General features: G+C 47.1%; 1 protein-coding gene across 4 annotated transcripts in view; it reads left to right on the forward strand.

Annotated features, from left to right (window-relative positions):
- The window catches only part of TMPRSS9 (transmembrane serine protease 9), a 104,716-nt gene that overhangs the window by 58,982 nt on the left and 23,991 nt on the right, over window positions 1–21,743 (forward strand). For 2 of the 4 annotated variants that reach the window (XM_019491241.2, XM_019491240.2), the window contains 11 exons: window positions 5,723–5,890; window positions 9,110–9,237; window positions 9,927–9,994; window positions 10,476–10,654; window positions 11,142–11,183; window positions 12,137–12,250; window positions 13,648–13,819; window positions 14,249–14,523; window positions 14,869–15,005; window positions 17,198–17,525; window positions 18,536–18,707. In XM_019491241.2, coding sequence (XP_019346786.2) covers window positions 5,749–5,890; window positions 9,110–9,237; window positions 9,927–9,994; window positions 10,476–10,654; window positions 11,142–11,183; window positions 12,137–12,250; window positions 13,648–13,819; window positions 14,249–14,523; window positions 14,869–15,005; window positions 17,198–17,525; window positions 18,536–18,707 — 1,757 coding nt within the window. In that variant the 5' untranslated portion in view covers window positions 5,723–5,748. Of the gene's footprint in view, window positions 1–5,722; window positions 5,891–9,109; window positions 9,238–9,926; window positions 9,995–10,475; window positions 10,655–11,141; window positions 11,184–12,136; window positions 12,251–13,647; window positions 13,820–14,248; window positions 14,524–14,868; window positions 15,006–17,197; window positions 17,526–18,535; window positions 18,708–21,743 lie in introns of those variants that run through there. The other 2 variants (XM_019491242.2, XM_019491244.2) reach the window with 2 other exon arrangements.

Genomic DNA, 21,743 nt, shown 5'->3' on the forward strand with positions numbered 1-21,743 from the left:
TGAAATAAGATTCTCATCAAGGATGGTTCTAGAGCGGGGCTCAGCAACATGGTTTCACCCCCCTTGCACTGCTTTTACACAGCTCCAGAGCACAGGGGGGAACCACCATTTGTCTCCTTTCCTCTGCTGCTGAACTCAGCAGGGAGGGAGACAAAGGAGGGTGAACAGCAGTGTTCACACTCTGGGCTCTGGAGCCTCCTAAAAGCAGGGTCTCCCATCAGACCCTGCCCCAATCAGCTGGTGAGCTCAGAGTTCCCTGCTCATTTGGAGCCCCAGCAGGAGTCCATGATGGCCAAGCAGTGAGCCCAGAGCTCACTGTGCATGCGTGTCACAGCCAAAGTTGGAGGGTCTTTGGCCCCTTTGTTCCATTCCTAGGTCTGCTACTGATTCTTGATCATTTGTTCCATCTCAGACCAGGAAAGCAGGAGTTTTAAAATAAGCCTATGCTACTCTAAAAATAGCTGCATGAGACTGGTCCCTTCCTACTGAACAGGTGTGCTCTCTCTTGCTTATGAATTGTGCGTATTCTTTAGTTCTGAAGGGTCATCTCTGCTGAGAACGTGAGATGAATCAATGAACTGTCACCAATGTTGTCTGACTGAAGAATCTTTATTATGGGTGATGTGTGAGTCAGAAAGAGTACAGCTAGACTTGGAGCCCTGCCGATTGCAGCGATAATTACAGACAATAGCATCTGCCTGTGACTAGAGCAGATTCACACTGGCATCACTGGGAAGCAGAGCACCGAGTGTGAGTGCCCACAATGTCACTTCTGCAAAGTGGTTTTTAGAGCAGAACTGCCTATCAACTAATATAAGAAAAGAGGAGCTCAGAGAATGACCTGACTGAAACACAAATGTAACCATAAGAGAGAATTTGCAAGGCGGCAGAAGGAAACATGAGGTCTTTTGTGGCAAGGAGTAAACTTCAAAAGTTTCAGAAGATAGGTTCAGGAGAGTACCCTTCAGCCTACAGACCTATCTAAATACTTTGGGTCCACAAAAAGTGGACTCAGAGCCTCCCAGCATAGGCTGCCATATGTTTTCTAGACAGCATCAAAATACTGCCAGCTGAGAAAAGCCTAAGCCCCACCCTTGCAGACACTTAGTTTCCCAGTGGGGTTGGTACACTCAGTGGGGCATCACAAATACAATGAAACTGGGAACTGAAGTCTACTCCATAATAGGGTTAGGGTTACCATGCATCCAGGTTTTCCCGGACATGTCCTTTTTTGGCCCCTTGTCCTCCATCTAGGTGGGTTTTTTAAAATGCAAGCAAATGTCCGGGATTTTCCTTTGCCTTTGCTTTAGATTTGGGGCTGGGGGCACTGAGGAAGCATATTGGCTGTTAGGAGAGCACGTGTTCTGCACGTAGGTCCTGTGCTGGAAGGTGTGTGTGTGTGCGCTTGCGCACACGTACGCGCGCAAGCTGCTTGGGCAGCAGAGCTGGGAGGGAGCAGGAGCTGCGGGTCAGAAGTATGGGGCACCAGCAGGGCTGGGAGGGGGGCACGGGCTGCAGATCAGGAGTGAGGGGCACTGGCAGGGCTAGTGGGGCAGGGGCTGAGGGTCAGGAGTGAGGGGCACCAGCAGGGCTGGGGAGGGGAGCGGGGGGGCAGCAGGCTATCACTGCCCCACCCCACAATCATATACCCCTTCCCCCCCTCCCCACAGGTGTCCTCTTTTTTTAAATATGGTAACCTTAGATAGGGTAGACTGGGCTCTTTAACCCTGGCTAATAGTGGAGCCCCGATAGATGGACAAATGGATGATCTCCTTTGGTCCAGCATCTCCTGCAACCAAGCTGATTCCAAGCATACATGCACCTGCCTTTCCTTTTGGATTAAACGAGCAAGGCTGAGAGAGGCAACACATGTGTGGGCAGCTCAGTGTCTCCATATACACTCCCCAGGCTTCTGCATCCTGGAAAAGTCGCTCCAGTTTCACGTTATCTTTCAAGCAAGGATTACATTCAGCAAACTGATGACATCAACATAATTCTATTGTCTCTTGTCACAGAGAGATGCCAAGATGAACTGAAGCAAATTTCTCCAAACTATACATCAATTTATTTGGATATTAGCAAGAAGACAGCAACTACAGCTTGATCCAAAATCAATTTATTTGGATATTACCAAGAAGACAGCAACTACATACAAACCAATAACAACTACATACAGGGTGCATGTACATGTGCCCCCCACAGTGTAGTTGTTACTGAGCTGTCATTTAGTATTTGCTTTAGGAAGTGCTAAATGATGGTGTAGTAACAACCGTCATTGTTGTGTACCAAATTTGTGTTCACTAACAACCGTTACTGCACCATCCTAGCACCAGTTATTTTTAACAGCTATGTTGCCGTGATGATACACTACAGTGAGGTAGTGTCCCTATGGTGACGTAGCATCAGTATCATAGTTGGAGCCAGCCAATGCTACATCGCCATAGTGATGAGCTATGTCAATGTAGCACGTCACTATGGCAATGTAGCATCACGTGTAGACGTGCCCACAATGCAGAATACACAGCTATATGTACTTTCAGGTGGTGTGATCTCAAGTCCCACAACATCTGTCATCATAGATGAGGCAAATTCAAGATTCCACATACATACTTCTGAATCTTGGCATTTTATACACTTCCCAATTCAAAACTTTTCTATATCCCTGTCCATCTCTCTAACTTTCTTGTGACTAAGTCATGAGGGATCAGTGAAACCCTGAGTCATATGTGATAATGATCTGCATGGGTGTTTGTATGTACCATGGTTTTTTGCCCTTGTGCTGCAACAGCATGACTGTTTGCATGAACAGGATTTCCAGATGCTTTAAAAGTCTTTCTGGTGCATAAAACTAAAACTCCTCAAATGTAGTTTAGTTTGGCTTACCGGGAATTAAAGCATTGTGTCCATGGATTAGTTGTCTGCAAACATAGTGGCACTGAAAGACATGTAATGAACCTTTTTGTCCACCAGGTGGCACTGCGACTCTTTTGTAGTTCACCCCTTCGAATTGCTGCCACTTTTTTTTCTTGTGCCGTGTGCTGGATCCCTGCTCCCATAGCTGCATGGCAGGGCATGGGGGAGGGGGGCCAGCTGGGCGGGGGGGGGCAGCATGGGACCGTCCCACTTTCCTGCAGTGCTGGCCGGAGACTGGGCTTAATTCATTAAAAAACTTAGTACATGCAAACATTGATGCGACGCTCCAAAATAAACAAGTTTAAATTTTATAAACCTATTTAATGTAATGAAGATTAAACCCTGTGATGTGTACAGGCCCCTATGTGCTACATGGTGGGGGGTCCTTTTATCAGCATTGGTGTGGTATGGTCACTGGCCTGTACATCTCAACTAACCTGAAACTGTCCTTCACAGATCTGCCCTTTTACATAGTAGTTATTGTAATTCATGTGATTTAGACTGAATCACTTCTAGAAACAGCTTATATAGGGTGCATCTACACAAGACACTTTACTACACATTAGACTAATCTAACACACAGTAAAGCGTCACCATCTACATATGTGCAGCAATTACCGTGTAGTAGATTAGTCTAACATGCTATTTCTAGTACTTGTAGATACAGGTACTAGAAATCAGTGCATTAATGTGCCTAAACTCATGTGTAGATGCTGACCACTAGCAAATTGCTTCTGGTCAGCCTAAACAGTAGTGGGCCATAAAAATAGGGAGAGCTGTCCTGGCTCAGCAGGATGCTGCCTGCCAGCCACATGGAGTTTGGACCTCATCCCAGCCAAGATAGCTTTCCCCTTCCTGTAGAGATCTAAACTGGCTGTTATACCTGCTGCGAGCCCAGGGCTGGCACCCGAGGGAGCCTGGAGCTCCCCTTGGCTGCTGCGGGGAGGCAGATCAGAGCAGGAGCAGCCCTGGACTGAACTGCTCCTGTCAGGATCAAATTTGCTCCTGATGGGCACACGTTCAAATGCATGCAGGGGTGAACAGAAAATTCAGGTGCATTGCTTGCATGTATAGACGCACCCTGTGAAAAGGAATATGACAACACACCCAGCACCAAAGGGATCAGGGTAGAAATTCCTCCCCTCAGCAGTGTCATCTGTAAATTTGCAAAGTGTGCACTCAGTCTCATCATCCAAATCATTAATGATGTTAAATAATACTGGACCCAGCACAAACAACTGGGAAACCCCACTGGATTCCAGACCCCAGCTAGACATTGAGCCATTGATCACTACTCGTTGAGTATGATGATCCAACAAGTTGTGCAGCCACCATATAGTACTTTCATCTACCCTTTTTTTCCTTAGTTTGTTAATGAGAATGTCACAGGACAGTGTCAAAAGCCTTCCTAATGTAAAGGTATAGCACATCAACTGCTTTCCCCACATCCACAGAGCTTGTCACTTTATGATAGAGGGCGATCATTTAAGAAATTCCTGTTGGAAACCATCATGTCCTTAACAGGAAAGAGTGTATACCTGTGTTTGAAGGAGAGAAAATAAAAACCTCATGGCTTGTCAGTAGTGAATGTCTGACCATCCTTTCAAGAAAAGAAAGCCCACAGACATATATGCTTGAGCATGCTCCCATTCTCTGTCATTAAACACATCCACTCCAGTCTACTCTCTCCACTGTCAGTCTCCCAGAAATCACACATTTGTGCCACCATTTACCGTGCATCCACCATACACAGAAGGATAGACCAGGCATAGTACATGCTGATTAATTTGTTCTCATATCACCCTGTACACTGATGACCAGAATCCCCCTTCACTTGTGCTGATGCAACTCCACTGGGCCACATCTTCTCTACTACTAATGTGTAATCCAGAATGATGTCATTACTTACAATCATAAGAGCTGTGATGGTCCAGAAATTATGCAAGAGGCAAGGATGTCTTAGGATGATATCATTAAAAAAAATTACAGTTGAAAGGGACATGTATAAACAAGTTTAGGAGCAGAGACCAGGACCAAGGACTTGGTCCCTTGGCCAACTTCCTGATAGGTTCTCTTTTGCTTGGTCTCCATCTAACCCTGTGAATATTCCCCTTTGGCTTAAAGGAGAATGCTTCTCCTACCTTCGTGGTTAGGGCACTTTGCTGTGATACAAAAGATGTGAGTTCAAACCATCTGAGGCTAAAAGAGCCTAGAAGCCAAGTCTCCCGCATCCTGGACAAGAGCTCTAGCTGCTGCCTATTAGGTTTAAAGGGAAATTAATCTTGCTGTCTTAGTTTTCCAGGTGGATTTCTCCCCACTCAGGTCCTGTTAAGTGCTGACATTTTATGCTGTCAAAAGCAAGTAGAAATGTGGCTTGGTGAAGGAAAGATAGAACAGGTTATAACTCCTCCATTTAGAAAAGGGAGAGCTACATACCTTCTGGGTATAATAAGAACCAATTCTGGATACTAATAAATGCTGCCCATTTAAATGTATGGGGATGCCCTGCTATTCTGTAAGGATCAATAAGGTGCTTCTAGAGGTTTATTAGCCCCTCAGTGAAAGAACAGGAGAACTACATGTGTGAAGCAGAATCTTTCCAGTGCCTGGTTGTGCTAGCTTCAAAAAAGCGGCAGCTGTCAGAAACATCTTTATAGCAAAATAGAATTCAGTCCTACATGTCTAGTCCTCTTGCTTGTGCTGCTACTCCTGGTTGAAAACAGCTGAGTTGGAGCTATGGAGATGAACATTTCTTGCATTTATTCCAACCATGCATGCCCTTCTTCTCCCCTTGTTTTTAACTATCTAGGTCATCTATAGAGTGGCTTTGACAGCATGGAACAGATGGATGTAGCTCTAAAGCCAGTGCCAAGCACAGAGAGGGTGAAATTGGCAGCTTTCAGCATATGCTGTAAGGTAACGGTTGCTATCGTATTTGTGGGTGGCATTGCTGGCCTATCCTTCATGATCCTATTGGGTAAGTTTGCAACTGGTCACATTCTTTCTGTTTATAAGGAAAACCTGTCTGCATAACAGACTGGGAAAACCGTGCATATGTCACAAATAGCAGGTAGACTGCAACAACTTAAGGTCTGATTTCAGTCCAGATATTCAGCCAGAAGTTGGATGCTTATCCAGCCCTTCACTGAACCCCTCAGATCAGGATGGGAAAGGGGAGGGATCTTCCTGTTTCTCAACAGTCCCTATGACATGGGTAGACAATTATTTGTGCTGTAGGGCCACTTCAGGAGTTTCAGTGAGCTGTTGCAGGCCAGAGTGAGGGGGGTCAGGTTTGCTGACCTGGCCCAGTGCCATGGAGGAGGGATGGGGGAATTGATCCTATCTGACCCTGGGCCCATTTGCGGCACATCCACCACTAGGGGCACTGCATGGAGCAGGTGGGCAGGGTCTCCTTGGAGGGCAAATGGGATGGGGCCTCCCAGTGCTCAACTACGCAGATGGGATGGGGCTGTGGGTGGGCAGGGAGCCACATCCAGAAGAGTGATGGGGGGTGGGGCCAGGATTGCCGGGTGGTGACAGAATGGGGCCAGAACCCAGGGCAGAGCCATGATCTACTCTCTGCACATCCCTGTGATGCGTACCAGTTTCATGGGCAGGGACATGTGGAGAGTGGATCACAACTTTGCCCCAGGCTCAGGCCCTGGCCCTGCACTGTCACCACCCTGCGATCCCAGCCCTGCTCCCGGATGCACCCTATCCCACTCCCAGATGCTGCTCCCTACCCACCCACAGCCCCATCCCATCTGCCCAGCCAAACACTTCCTGCCTGCAGCAGTCCCAGGCCATCTCCTTAGAGACTCTGCCCACTCCATCCAGTGAGCCAGAGGTGGGTGCAGGGTGGATGGGCTGGGGTGCCCGGGGAGTGGGACTGGGTCCAGCAACAGCAGCAGAGACACAGGCAGCAGCAGCCAGGCAGAGTGAGCCACCTTCACAGGCACTACCAGGAAACCAAGTCCAGCTTGGCTTCCCTGCCTTGCTCTGACCTGGGGCGATGGGACTGGCTGCACATGCCACTTCCTGGGCTGGCACCTGCACCTGGGCTAAGCCGGGCCAAGGGACCTGCTGTGGGTGGAAAAGAAACCTTTGGCAGGCCAGATTCAGTTTATAGGCCTTATTTTGCTCACCCCTCCCGTATGAGCAACCCGTGAGGCACCAATGAGTTCCCATCCAGTCCTCTTTGGCCAAAAATCGTTGCTACCATATAAGGTAAAGGACAGGTAAAAGAAAGCTCAAGGAAATGGAGGAAGTCTTCTAAGAAGACAAAAACTGATGACCTCCTTGCCCCACCACCCTGTCAGGGGATGTGCCACCTCTCACTTCTCATACCATTTCAGTCCACTCCACTGCAATGGCAGAGTCTTACACAGCCCTAACCTTGACTCAGTCCCAGCACTCCTTCCTCCCTATTCCTTTTCTTATTGTTTGGGCCTCTCTCAAGCACTATCATTAAATATTTTGGTTGTTGTTGTTCCTTCTCCAGATACTTTTTACTCCCTTTCTTAATAGTTTCATAGTTGGTAAGGTCGGAAGGGACCTGAGCGGATCATCAAATCTGACCCCCTGCCATGGCAGGAAAGAGTACGGGGGTCAAACAACCCCGGCAAGGTGATTGTCTAGCTTCCTTTTGAAGACCCCCAGGGTAGGAGCCAGCACCACTTCCCTTGGAAGTTGGTTCCAGATTCTAGCTGCCCTGACTGTGAAGTAGTGCCTCCTGATGTCTAGCCTAAATCTACTCTCAGTCAACTTATGGCTGTTATTCCTTGTTACTCCCGGTAGTGCTCGGGGGAACTAGGACTCTCCCATTGCCTGCTGGTCCCCTTTGGCAAGTTTATAGATGGCCACCAGATCCCCCCTCAGCCTTCTCTTGTGGAGGCTGAACAGGTTCAGGTCCCTTAGCCTCTCCTCGTAGGGCCTGACCGTGCGAGTGGCCCTCCTCTGGACCCTCTCAATGCTGTCCACATCCCTCCTGAAGTGCGGCGCCCAGAACTCGACGCAGTACTCCAGCTGCGGCCTGACCAATGTCGCATAGAGGGGGAGGATCACCTCCTTGGACCTGCTCGTAATGCATCTGTGGATGCACGACAAGGTGCGGTTGGCCTTCCTGACTGCGTCCCCACATTGGTGGCCCATGTTCATTTTGGCATCAATAATGACTCCAAGATCCTTTTCTGCCTCTGCACCGATGAGAAGGAAGTTCCCCAGCCTGTAGGTATGCTGCTGGTTCTTCCTCCCTAGGTGCAATACCTTGCACTTGTCAGTATTGAAACCCATCCTATTCTCATCTGCCCACCCCTGTAACCTTCTAGATGCTATTCCCAGTCTGGAGATCTGGGAGAACTTGATGCAGCACACTCCTATTCTTAGGTGGGCTCAGTGTCCCAACAAATCTGTGTCTATCCTGCACAGGGAGCACATTCCCAGTCTCTAGCTGCAAGGATGGCTCATTAATATGGGACCAATTCGATAATTAAAAGAAAGTTTGAATAGCAGAACTGTAAAAGCAAGAGAGTTGCAAGGTTCCAGACTCCACTGATTAGTTCCTTTCTCAATGGGAAAAGAAAAGCAGGTCTTGGGAGTGAAAATAAAAACTGCTTCTAGGCTACTGCTTGATCTCTTTTTTATACACTTCTATTATAAACATGTTGCTGTTGGTATAACAGTTGTTACATTCAGTCTGATCAGTAGAGATCCTTTTGTGTGACAGAAGCTAGATCAATAATTGAAAAAATTTACTATATTCATTAATCCTTTTTTTTGTGAATTCAGCTGCACTCACACCCCTTTTGCAGAGAAGTATTTAGGCTTTTGGCCTCTTTGATGCCTTTAACCTCTTGGAGGTGTCCCAACATTGAAAAGAATCCATATTGTTGACATTCAAATTAACTACAAATGTAGAGCAAACTTCTCCTCTTGTGTCCACATGGGGCATCCCAACCCTGACCTTTGCTCTTCCTACATGCATAGACCTTCTGAGATATCAACAGAAGATCTGCAGAGATAAGTGCTGTAGAAGAGCAGAAAATGAGAAGGGCAACATGAGGATTTGTGAAGGAGGGTCTTGTTCTAAAAACAGGCCTTCTACAAGAGCTAGAAGCAGACCAGAGTGCTAAATGTTATCATCTTTCAAGTACCCTTTGCATGTCTCCCTTGCGGAAACCTTGCCCTCTCTATACAGCCTGTCACCCTAGACGAGAGCTCAGCTTTGAGCACACTGTGGAGCTAAGAGGAATTGTGTATGACAACAGCTTACAAAGGGAGACATCGGACTACTACCGAATGCTGACCCCCACTCTGGAAAGGCTGGTGAGTTGGAACCTGCCCAGTGTCACCAGAACCGCCAAGGGGCGAAACATTCAGCCTGAAATGCATGTTTCAGCTTGCCATCTCCAGTGCAGTGCCGTGGCACCAGTCACAGTGCCACAGAGAGCAGGGATGCTGTGGCCACACACACAGCCCTAGAAGGGGAAGGTGAGGAATCTCTCATCATTTAGCTCTGTCTCCTGCTGTAAATTAAGGAAAAAGTGTAGAGCTACAAAAATCCCACGTAGAATTCCTCAACCCGTTAAATGTAGTGACCCTGACACAAAGTACTGAGGATAATTATAGGCAAACATAGACTTGGAGGCAGGGTGGGTATTGGGACCATGGGGAGCCCTTTGCTACCAGCATTTGTCTGAACTGGCCCACAGAATGATGATGGCAAAGAAGAGATAGCCAAGGATGCCTGATCAAGACTTTTAGAGCCCAGTAGTGTCGTAATATGGGAAATACAATATGCTGGGAAGTTGTGAAAAAGCCAGCTAGACCTAAAAGGAAAGAGGATTAAATTACCATGGAGGCAAGAGGGCTCAAGAACTCTACTCATCTTCACAGACACAATAAGATGTTTTCAAAAACTCCATCTCCTAAGGTTTTCCCTTCTTCATCTCATCTCTATGTATGTTTTATTGGGGTTTTTTGTAACACCGTGATCCCTATTCTTTGCCTTGCAGTTTCTAACCAGTTTCCGGAGTTCTCAGCTGGAGGGGAGCTGTGCTAGCTGCACGATCCTGCAGTACAGGTGAGGGTGTAATGCTCTGTCTCCCATTACAGCCAGCATTGGGGTACTGCGGCCAGGTGAGTCTGGCCCAGGTGAACAATTGATCAAAATATTGGGAGGGAGTATGTAAAAAACTGACCTGTTATGGAAACTGGCAATTTGAATGTATTTAAAGTCTTCAGATTTTTTAACTGAAACTCTTATAGAAAATGGGATCAAAATAGCTGGTGGGGGATTTTTTGCGTAATGAAAACTAAATCTTTGGTCAAAGAAAAATATGGATAATCATGTTGATCACATTTTCAACATCTTTTGATAAATATGTTGATCAAAAAAATTGAATAAAAAATGTTTATAAAGCAAGACACCAGCTTGTTCTGAGCCCTCCAGACAAGAATCGTTGTGGAAGCTCTGATACTATGGCACAAGGGGCAAGGTTTGTGCTCTCAGCTGCTCCTTATACCATGCCCAGAGGGACATACACAGTGACTCATTCTTCTAGCAGGAATGGAAACTCCAGTGTGATTGTCCATTTCCGTCTCCGCTTCATCCACCAAGCTTCCCAACCTTTGAGCTCCAGCTTGGAGGAAGAGGCATTCACACGTGGGCTAACAGAAGCACTGAACAAACAGGGTATCCCTCTGGCTACCTATGGGACTATATCCTCAGCCTTTCTCACAAGTAAGTAACTCCCTTCCCCACCAAGAGACACAAAAGCAAGCTGACTTCCTGAGTGGGGCAATGTTGCCAAAGAAAATATTAACTAGAGCAAGGGCTGATATAAGACAAAGGTTACTGGTCATCTTCTCCAGCTTGATCAGTCTGCTCCTCCTTCCCTTATGTCAGTCACAGTCATGGCAAGAACTGCATATTACACAGGGGTACCCATTGGATAAACAGGACAAGAACCTGCCAAGCCCAGGCTTTCCTTATTCCCTGAGCTAGGAAGGAAAAATAGGACTCCTATGGGAGCTGCGTAAGCAGAGGAGCAGTAGACATGCAGAGCTTTAGCAGACTTTCCCCAACAGCAGAGCTTTTACTATGCAGCAAACAAGCCCTTGGTCAGAGTCAAGGCCCAGCCAGAGCCCAGCCAGTCTGCAGGAGAATGCTAAGTCTGTGATGCCACAGACTGCATCTCTCCACTTCTCTTCTCTCAATTTTGTTACAGGACCAAGCGAGGCATCACCATATGGAATTGAATTGAAATCAGGTATGTTAGAAGCCCCAAAGCCAGTCTACAGATTCATACAGCATTTGCCATAGAGTTTGCCTCTTCTTAGCTTATGTCCCTGTGCACAATGTTGTTGCCTCTTCTTTCCAGGCCCTGAGGCTCTTTTAGAGCTGAGGGAACTCAGGCCCCAGGGCCTGTGACAGAGACTGAGATGATTGCAGTCCTTCACCCTGATCAAGGTCTGGGTTCTGATCTTTCCAAGAGTCTAGGAAAGACCTATCCCTGGTACAGCACCTGAAGCTCTAACAGGGACCATAGGAGATGGTAGAGAGAAAGGTCAATTTATGCAATTATCATCAATGACAATGAAGAGTAAGTAGCTGGTTTGGAGTGTTATACCTGTGATGGACCACAAAATATGCAAGGAGAAAAGGGATTTTTTTATGGTACCTTTTGTTGGATCAACTGATCAGTTGGGGGAAATCTTATATGAGCTTTTGGCAGAGTGCCCTTCCTCAGGGCAGTAGAGAAGTCATTGTACACAGTGGGTGCATCTACACAAGACACTTTATTGAGCAGTACACCAATCTACGGCACAGTCAGGTATCACCAGGTACCTGTGAGTAGCAGCTACTGGGACAGTAAATTAATCTACTGCGCACTTAGCTAGTACATGTGTAGACATGCTCCCAAGAAAGGCTTACTGTGCAGTATTTTACTGCACAGTAAGCCTAATGCACATTAATAGCACATGTAGACATGCCCAGTGATGTTCTCTCCTTAGTTCTTGAAGCCCTAATCATAAGGTGCCCTAAGCATCCACTTCATGATTTTCTCCTAACAGTGGCATTGATTTCTTTGCAAAGATAGTCTCTGGCTGTTTTGTATCCCCTCTAGCCCTCCACATATACATGCACACCTTGGCTAGAAGGCTCTAGAAGGCTATTGAATGTTCACAGGTAAAGTTAACCATCTCTTTCCTGTTCCTCTAGGCAGTTGCCCTGGAAATACATTTGCTTGTAAGAACAGCCAGTGTGTATGGAAAGAGAACCCAGAGTGTGATGGCCACGCTGACTGCTTGGATGCCTCTGATGAGGCAGACTGTGGTAGGTCCTCCTACTGTATACATCAGGCAATGGTTGGTTTTCTGGGCCCATGGTAACTGCAGTCATTTGTGTGGTTATGTGAGGACCAAGTCAGGAATCCACAGAAAATCAGGGTGTCCAGTATATCCAGCATAGACAGTCTCTCTGGAAGATGTGGGTCCTGTTCAGTAGAGGCAACTAATCCTCTTTGTAAGAAATGACTTTGAAGAAGCTGAAGGATGAATAGTTCATATACCCCATAGCCCATTAAAGCAGTGAGCATTACTGTTGCCTCCACACACTAAAGCAGAGGCTTAGTGGGACATGTGCAGCATCAGGCAGAGCCATGCCCTGATACTGTCTTTCATTGACAATATAGATGTCTCGAGTCCTCTTGTCCCGAACACAGAAGCCACCCATCACACTGGCACTGTGGACCTTTGCTGACAGTGTCAAAAGGAAGGTCCAAGAGTGAACACTTCTCTCAACCCAGAGGAACCTGTCTAGCAAGGCTGAGGCCCAGGAGAGCGCAAAGTGAAGGGAAAGCTGGATCAGATTGGTTCTGTTCTATGGGTTGAAAAAGAAGTGCAACTCCATCTCTGTCCCTAGAGCTAACATTCACTATAACCATGACTCCACCCAACACACATGGCATCTGAAGCTAGGCAGCAAATCACAGCAAGTGAACTCACTGAAGTTAGTGTTAGAAACATACTGGGCCCATCTACATGCTCATTAATGCACTGTAATTACAGAGCATTTAGTTTAGTACTTCCTTAATGAAGTACTAACTGAATGCACAATAACTACATTTGCTGCCCAGCAGCACCAGCACATGGGGGGCTTTTCCTATGATAGTTACTGTGCAGTAGCTTATTAGCACAGGTTTTTACTGGCATGCTACTGTGCAGTGTTATTAGGTTACCGCACAGTAAATGTCTCATGTAGATGTGCCCACTGAGACACACCCACTAGTCAGTTTGAGAGGAGCTCATTTTCCAGCTGGTTACTTGGAGCAGCTTCGATGATGTTTAGCTTTTACAGGGTGCAGCTTCTATGACATCTTTCTATGCCCTGCCTGGACAAGAGTAACTTGTAGAATGGCTCCTAGTGAGAAAGCCTCTACTGATGAATCCCAAGCTGCAAGGCTAATCACTGCAACCCATTCTGTGGATGCTTCTTTAGCTAGCTGCCCCTTTCCATGAATACGCTCTGATTGTAGTCTGAAGCCTGCATCTTCCCATACAGTGTCAACAATGGCTTCACTCTCTGCGGCAGTCATGAGTATGCACCAAGCAAGGTAGACCTTTCCCCTGCTCCAGTGAACTCTGCTTGGGATATGTTTGAAGTGCTTGACCTGTTCTGGCCACACCGGAAGTAGCCTCCAGGGCTCACATGAGCTCTTTTCTACCTTTCAGACTGTGGGAGTCGACCCGCCATGCAGACAGCCAACAGGATTGTGGGAGGCTCCAAAGCCTCCAGAGGGGAGTTTCCATGGCAAGTCAGCCTGAGGGAAAACAACGAGCATTTCTGTGGTGCAGCCATCCTCACTGAGAAGTGGCTGGTGTCTGCTGCTCACTGCTTTAATGAGTAAGCCCCCACCACTAGCAAGTTAATTTGACCCCACTTCCAACTAGCAGAAAAACTGGTGTTGTATCTCAATATCCAGCCTCTCACCAAGCTAAAACAGACTGTGGGCCCATCTCAGTTGATCATCTGTTTACTGCCATTCCAGACTAGACCACTGGGAAGCTGGATCCATACCCCAAGCCCAGCTATTCCAAGCCCATATGTATGCTCTGGCCCATGCTGGCATGGTGGTGATCTGCAGTGTCATGAACACAGGGCACTGTAACACAGCAGTTACTGTATCATGAGGGGTTTCAAGGGTCATGTGCCAGTTCCAGTTCAAGGCACAACAGCTGCTGCTGTTTAAATGTCTTCCTTTTGACATGAGCAGGCCATCAAGGGGCAACATGGGAGGAGAGTTCATGCACAACCCTGCTGTATGCATTTCAGGTTTCAGGACCCAAAGGTCTGGGCTGCCTATGCGGGAACCACCTCTCTCAGTGGCATCGACCCCAGCACTGTGAAAGCTGGCATTGCACGGATAATCACACACCCTTCTTATAATGCGGATACTGCTGATTTTGACGTGGCTGTGCTGGAGCTTGCAAGTCCTATGGCCTTTAACAAGTACATCCAGCCCGTGTGCCTACCAGGAGCAGGGCACCACTTTCCTGCTGGCAAGAAGTGTCTCATCTCTGGCTGGGGCTACCTTAAGGAAGACTTTTGTAAGCAGTGCTCTCTCAGGATGGTGTGCATGGTGTAGCATGGGGCACCTCGGAAAGGCTAGTGGATGAAGTGGGAGGGTACCTGGAGAACTGTGAGAAGACAGGAAGTTGGGAAACATGGAGAAGGAAAGGAAGGTAGCACACCCATAGAAGTTGTGGAGGGGAGCAACCACAAAAGAGCAACTGAAGGGTTTGGGGTGGGGGGAGGCTGGGGGAAGGTGCATGCTATACTGAGCTGTAGGTCAAGTGCTGAAGTTGAGCTGACCTGCCAAGAGCAGCCAAGTAGTGCATGAGCCTTTGGCCTGAAGAGCGGGAACAGTTTATTTCCTTGTCTCTCTCCACTAGTGGTAAAACCAGAGACCTTGCAGAAGGCGACAGTGGAGCTGCTGGACCAGGTGTTGTGCTCTAGCCTGTATAGCTATGCCCTCACTGACAGGATGGTGTGCGCTGGCTACTTGGAGGGGAAAATTGATTCATGCCAGGTAAGAGAAGACCTCTCCTAGTACCAGTCGCATATTCATGTTTATAAAAAAATTAATCCACTTGCTGCTAAAACAGACACAGTACTGTGCCTGGGCAGCTAAAGACTCTGGTTTCCACGACACCATGGATACATCACCTCTTACTAGTGTGAGGTCCACAAAGCTGTCAGCTCCCTCCACAGCCACACAGGATGGATGACTGGTGAGAGCTTACATCTGTAAAAAAACAAAGAAGTGGAAGGAAGGGGTTTGTCATCTAGTGGTTTGAGAACAGCACTAGGAGCCAGGACTCCTGAATTATGTTCCTGGGTCTTCAGCTAATTAACTCTGTTTCCTAGAATAAAGTCCATTAACTTATTTTATTTTTGCTTAAGTTTGCCCACATGTAGAATTAAGGTACTGTTATAGACCTACGTTGGTGGCAGAGGGGCAGGTTGTCAAGTTTGTGAATGGTCTAGAGGCCTTCCGCAGGCAATGCTAGTTGAGGATGACATTATCTGTTCCAGTGGGGGTCAACCTTTTTGACAAGAATGCCAAAAGTTAAGTCCAAAGCATGAGATAATGCCACTCTAATAATCAACCACTCCCACCACTCAGTGCTGCTGAATCCCATTGCCACTGGGACATGACAATGCTGAATTTGGTGGCAACTACCCCCAACAGGGACAAACCCTTGAGCCAGCACTGACCCCCAGTTCCCACCCCCTCCTCTGATCCCCGCGTCCTTCCTGACTGCCACTCCAATCCCCTTCCCCTCCCGAATGTCGCTCTGATCTCTGCCCCTCCCCGATCTGCTGCATGCCAAATCCACTGGATGCCTGTGCCACTTGTGGACTGTATTCCACAGGTTGGCCACCACTGATTTATTCTATATACCTAATATAAAGAGAAGCTTCCAGGCTCTTTGGCTTCTACCCACCAGACTGGCAAAGTCCAGCTACTTGTAAATATTCATGTTTATAAAAAAACAATTCCACTGGCTGCTGAAGCACTGGAAAGCAGAACAAAGATGCTGTGTCCTGCAGCATCTGACACTGTTTTTTGCTCTTCCTTTCCCTGAAGCTGTGCTGGCATCTGAGGCACTCTTTGTACTTGAAGAAAGAAGAAGCCAGGAAATTCTAATTGCTAACACTGGTAGAACCTTTGGAAGGGAGGAAATATTATCATATACCAGGCGGAAAAGAAAAGAAAGAGAGAACCAGCTAGGAAACCAGCAGACTTAAAGCATGGAAAACTGTAAAAGAAAAAATACTCTTCTGTGGGTGCATCTACATGTGCCCCTATGGCACCGTTGTTACTGCACCATCATTTAGTACTTCCTCTGGCAGCGCATGGTTGTTTTTAGCTGCTACATCACTGTAAGGACACATTATAATGAGGGAGCATGTCACTACAGTGACCTAGCTGTGGCAGCATGGTTTGTACCTGCCAATGCTACGCTGCCATAGTGCATTGCTACGGTGACACAGGATCTCTTGTAGATGTGCCCAGTTATTTAGGAATCCCCTTGGGTTAAGCGGGGCCAGCTTCATGACGACTGCTGCATAGGTCCTCCTACAATACTATCCCACTAACAAACCACAGAGAGTCCAGCCCTGGCGGCTAGAGAAAATAAAAAGAGCTGTCCATTCTGTCAAGCACTTAGGATTTTAATACCCCCGCAGAATTTCACTGTGCTTGTATGTGCAGTGCAATAAAAAATGAACACCAAATAGCAGTCAAGTGAGCACCATGCCCAGTGTTGAACATCTAAGTGAATCTATGAGTGGAGGGTCAATTTAGTTGATCACAAGGTTGTTGGGAGTGGGAGCTCATTGTCCCAGATCACTGAAATGGTAACTTCACCGTTGGTGTGCAGCAAGGTCTTAGATTTGATAGCTCCTGTTTGATAACATGGTAGTTTGGCTACTCCTCAAGCAAGCACCTCCTCTACTTACACATCCAGACAGAACCCTGAAAATATCTTAGGTGATCCTTTGCCCACAACTGAAATGTTTCAGCCGTCTCTGAGATAGGACACATGAGCTCTATAACAGCATTCAGCAACACTGCACAGCAGTTTAGGACAGAGATTAAAATCTAGTAAGAGGGGGGAAATGATGGCTGCGTTCCTGAGTTCAGACATGGGACTTCTGTCACACCCGGGCTCATGGACGTGCTGTGGGTGCCTTAGTCTGGACTCTTTCTTGCAGGGTGACTCTGGTGGCCCCCTGGTTTGTGAAGAACCATCTGGCAAGTTTTTCCTAGCAGGCATCGTGAGCTGGGGAATCGGCTGTGCTGAAGCCAGGCGACCAGGAGTTTATGCCCGAGTGACCAAGCTCAGAGACTGGATCCTTGATGCTGTCTCTGCCTCCCCTGCCTTCACAGCACTCACCCTCCCAGAAACACCTTCTAGCACAAACAGCAGTTCTGCCACCACTGAAGGGATCAGCAACAGCATCACCAGCACTCCTAGAGCTATCTCTACTATCTCCTCAACCCCAGCCACCAGCAAGTCATCTACCACTGCCAGGCCTCAAGGTATTGTGCCCCTACAGTGGTCAATCTCTCTGACTAGTTTCAATGGTCAAGACAGGTATGATTTTTAGGGATCTGTTCCTCAATGAACTGAAATAGCCCTTTTCTATTTGGTGCAGTAGAAAATGTCAGGCTGGCTCATCTGACCCTCAGATATGCAATGCAGTCTTAGTTTGGTGGAAACCATGATCTCTGTAGTCTCTGAGCTGTATGCACAAAGCAGTCTGCTATAGCATCCTGGGGCTTTGGCCAGCCAGTTGCACATGCAGGGTCATTTGTGTCTGTATTTGGTCACTGCTTGACTTTAGAAACCACACTGGAAACCACAAATGTATTGAAATCTTGCCAGCACCACTGGCAGTCCTTAGCACTTGAGAAACAGCCTGCCTGCTCCATGAGTGCAGTAACATTGGGAGGGGCACTGTGCATCACTGTAGCTCTTCTGCATGTACCTGTCTGTCTTTATCACTGGAAGATCTGATGATTCAAAGCCAACTGCTGCACATGGGAGGGATTTGGTAGGCCTACAGAATCCAAGTGACTTCCACCTGGGCAAGAGAAGACAGATCTTTAAGATGGTTTTTCAGCTCATGTGGCATCTAGCTCCCAGAAGCCTTCCTGCTGCCTCTGATAAGGAAGGCAGACTCTGAGTGTTTCTCCAGGCGAGGGTGGTTAATGAAATAACTCCCAATACAAAATAATCAAGATGAGGGACCACTGGAACTGCAGGATCTTCTACCTCCATGACATATCCCAGCATGAAGCAGTAGCAAAAAAAATGACTTGCAGGATCTACTAAGGGCAGGCAGAGATGATGGGGATGGGGAGGAAGCCTGTTGATAGGATGAGGAAATTTGGCAGGCAGAAGCTTAGATAAATGCCCCTGAATTGGCCTTTAGCTGACCAGTACTGCTTTGCTGGGTCTCACTGGTGAGCAGGGCCCTAAACTAGCTGCTTGCTGACCCCAAAGCCAGACACATATGTTGACAAATTGTGCTTTTCTTCCTGTTCAGAATGTGGCGGACGACCTGGTCTCTCTAAACCCAACAAGATTGTGGGAGGATTCAATGCTTCCAGAGGAGAGATCCCCTGGCAAGTCAGCCTGAAGGAAGGGTCGAGACATTTCTGTGGAGCCACCGTCGTTGGAGAGCGCTGGCTGCTGTCAGCAGCTCACTGTTTCAATCAGTAAGAGCCTGTCTCATTTGGGGTTGACTGAGAAAATGACGTGTATGGTGCTTTTGTTCCTGTTTGCCCAGCTATTGTCACACAGTCTGCTGGAGCCTGAAGTAGTCTGCAGTCATGCAGCACCACTGATTCGTAGCAACTCACTTAGCTCTTGTTACTTGGTGGTAAAGGGGCAAAGTGATGTCATGGTTTGGAGACAAGAGCAGGAATTCATCACTAGCTTCATTGTGACACATGATTAACAGCAAGTGCTGCAAGGACCCATAATAGTTCCTTGAGTATTTTGTACATGTATTAATGATGTAAGAAAGGAGGGTTACCAGTGAGAGGGCTGGGTTTTCGGTTGTAGCCGTGTTGGTCTAAGGACATAGGCAGGCAAGGTTCTTTGGGTAGATGTGATATCTTTTATTAGACCAACTGAGTAGTTGGAAACAAGTTCTTATCAAGCTTTCAGGCGCAGTCACCCTTCTTAGGGCATAGGAAGCCTCTGCTGGTCTGAGACTCCAAGGAATGAGAGAAGCTAAAAGTGTGGCAGGATGTCAGTGAGAATGATGCCAGTGAGAGGGCAAAATTTACAAATGATGCAAAAATCATTTAGATTAGTAACAACCAGAGAGGACCTCAAGAGACTTCAGAGAACTGTACCCAAGCTAGGTGAATGGGTAATATAATGAAAGATGAAGTTCAATGTCAATAAATTAATGTACTTTGGAAAGGATTTTTTCTACACCTCCCAGGTTTTTTAATTAACTGTAGTTAAACTCTGGTGAGTTTAAACTGTGCTGCAGGTGGACCTGAGCTGGTAAGTATCACAGTTCAGTATGCAGCTGTGATGGAAAAAAAGGACAAGGACATTAGGATGCATAAGGAATGGGACAGAGCAGCAACACCCAATCTTTCTGGGCTGTAGGCCAGATGAGTTGCATAGGGTCGGCCTGTGGGCCTGATCCAGAGAGGAGTTGCTATGTGGGCTTAATCCAGCATGTGGATCCAGCCCTGCAGGCCACAGGACTTGGAAATTTGATGGCGAGGAGTGTTGGCAGAATTGCTTGCCACCACTCCCTCATTGCCAAATCCCTGGACCTGTGAAGAGCCCCATGGACCAGATGACTCAGCTCCACAGGCTAGATCTGGCCCATGGGCTGAAGGTTGAGAACTACTGGGATAAAAAATATTACAGAAAGATTCTAATGCCATTATATAGGCACTGTGTGCAGGGCTGGTCACCCCCGTTTAAAAAGGATACTGCACAATTAGAGGGAGTGCAGGGAAAGACAACAAAAAGAATTTGGAGCCCAGGAAAACTCTCCAGTTAACAGAGATTGAAGCAACCAAGACTGTTTTCCTTAAATAGGAGACAGTAAGAGACACAAAAGTATATAAAATGATGGCTAGCCTGGAAAAATCAGTTTGAGATCTTCAAGGGGAGAGTTGTGAAACTGTTAGATATGAATTAAAATAGGTACAGTGAAAAGAAATACCTTTTCCTGTTACACCCAGTTAGACTGTGGAACTCATTGCCACAGGTTGTCTTTGCAGGAAATTGTGTAAGACTCAATGACAGACTGGGCATTTTATACAGATACCAAGACTATACAGTTATAACAGTCAGTACAAACAAGGAGCCTCAGAAGGCAGATGAAGATTATACTTCAGAGTTTAAACTAAACTAATCTTCACTGGAGATACAAACAAAACCTTTTTTAGGGTCAAGCTACTGCCCAATTGCTGCTTCAGAGTTTATGCACCTTCCTTGGAAGGTGATGTTTGCTTATGTATTTGATTTACATGCCACCCTTCCCAACAAGGCTCAGGATGGCTCACAGTAAGAGACAAAATAAGTAAATGGAATAAAAACATGAACACAGCTCAGGAAAACACACAAAGGTATTACAACTGTTCTGGGAAATGTCCAGGCTCAGGCTCTGGTGGGCCTCAAAGGGGAGGGAGTCCCAAAGCTTAGGAACAACTACTGAGAATGAACTTGCATGTGTTTTCACCAAGTGAATGTGGTGCACTGACAGGACTATTAGGAGATTGCTTTCGGCTGCCCTCAGGGACTGCGATAGAGTGTAAGGGAGAAGCTGGTTTCTTAGGTATTCAGGGCCAGACAAGTTAGGGCGTTATAGATCAAAATGAGTACCTTGAATTATACCCAGAAAGCCACTGGGAGCCAGTGCGGACTCTAGAGAACTAGAGTTATGTGCTCCTGGAGACCCACCGCCATCAGAAAGCGAGCAACTGCATTCTTTACCAGATGTGGCTTCCAGGTGGTCATCAAGGGCAGTCCCATATACAGTACAGTGCAGTAGTCTAGCCTCAAGGTTACAAAAGCATAGGTGATTTTGGCAAGATCCAAGACTGAACAAAATTATGACCTACTGAGGTCCCTTCTGACCCTAACATCTATGAAAAACTGCAGCGTTCTCACCAGATGGAGTTGGTGAAAGGCACTCCTAGCCAATGCCACTCTCGAAGATCCAGGTGCAGCAGAGGAACCTGGAGTACTCGAAGTTGTGAAACTGTGTGACAAGGGGAAGGCTGAACCCCATCAATTATAGGTGTCCTAATCCTCTCCAGGTCAAGCAGTCTGTCCACCTCCATCAACACTGTCAACTTTTTGGATTCAACTTCAATTAGTTCACTCACATCCAGTTCTCGATTGCTGCCAGGCACTGGGAAGAGACCAAGATTATGAGGACTGGGCATCAACACACCTATAGCTTGGGAGGTACCGTTCTAAGTAGCACAACTGCGGAAAGGGATCTCGGAGTCGTAGTCGACTCCAAAATGAACATGAGTTGCCAATATGAAGAAGTAATAAGTAAAGCTAACCACACTCTTTCTTGCATAAGTAAGTGCATCACAAACAGGTCTAGGGAGGTGATACTTCCCCTCTATGCGGCATTGGTCAGGCTGCAGCTGGAGTACTGTGTCCAGTTTTTGGCACCACACTTCAGGAGGGATGTGGATAACCTGGAACGGGTTCAGAGAAGGGCCAACCATCTGGTTAAAGGCCTACAGGTAAAATCCTAT

The sequence above is a fragment of the Alligator mississippiensis genome, chromosome 16 (genome assembly GCF_030867095.1).
Source record: "Alligator mississippiensis isolate rAllMis1 chromosome 16, rAllMis1, whole genome shotgun sequence".
NCBI classification, from domain to species: Eukaryota; Metazoa; Chordata; order Crocodylia; family Alligatoridae; genus Alligator; species Alligator mississippiensis.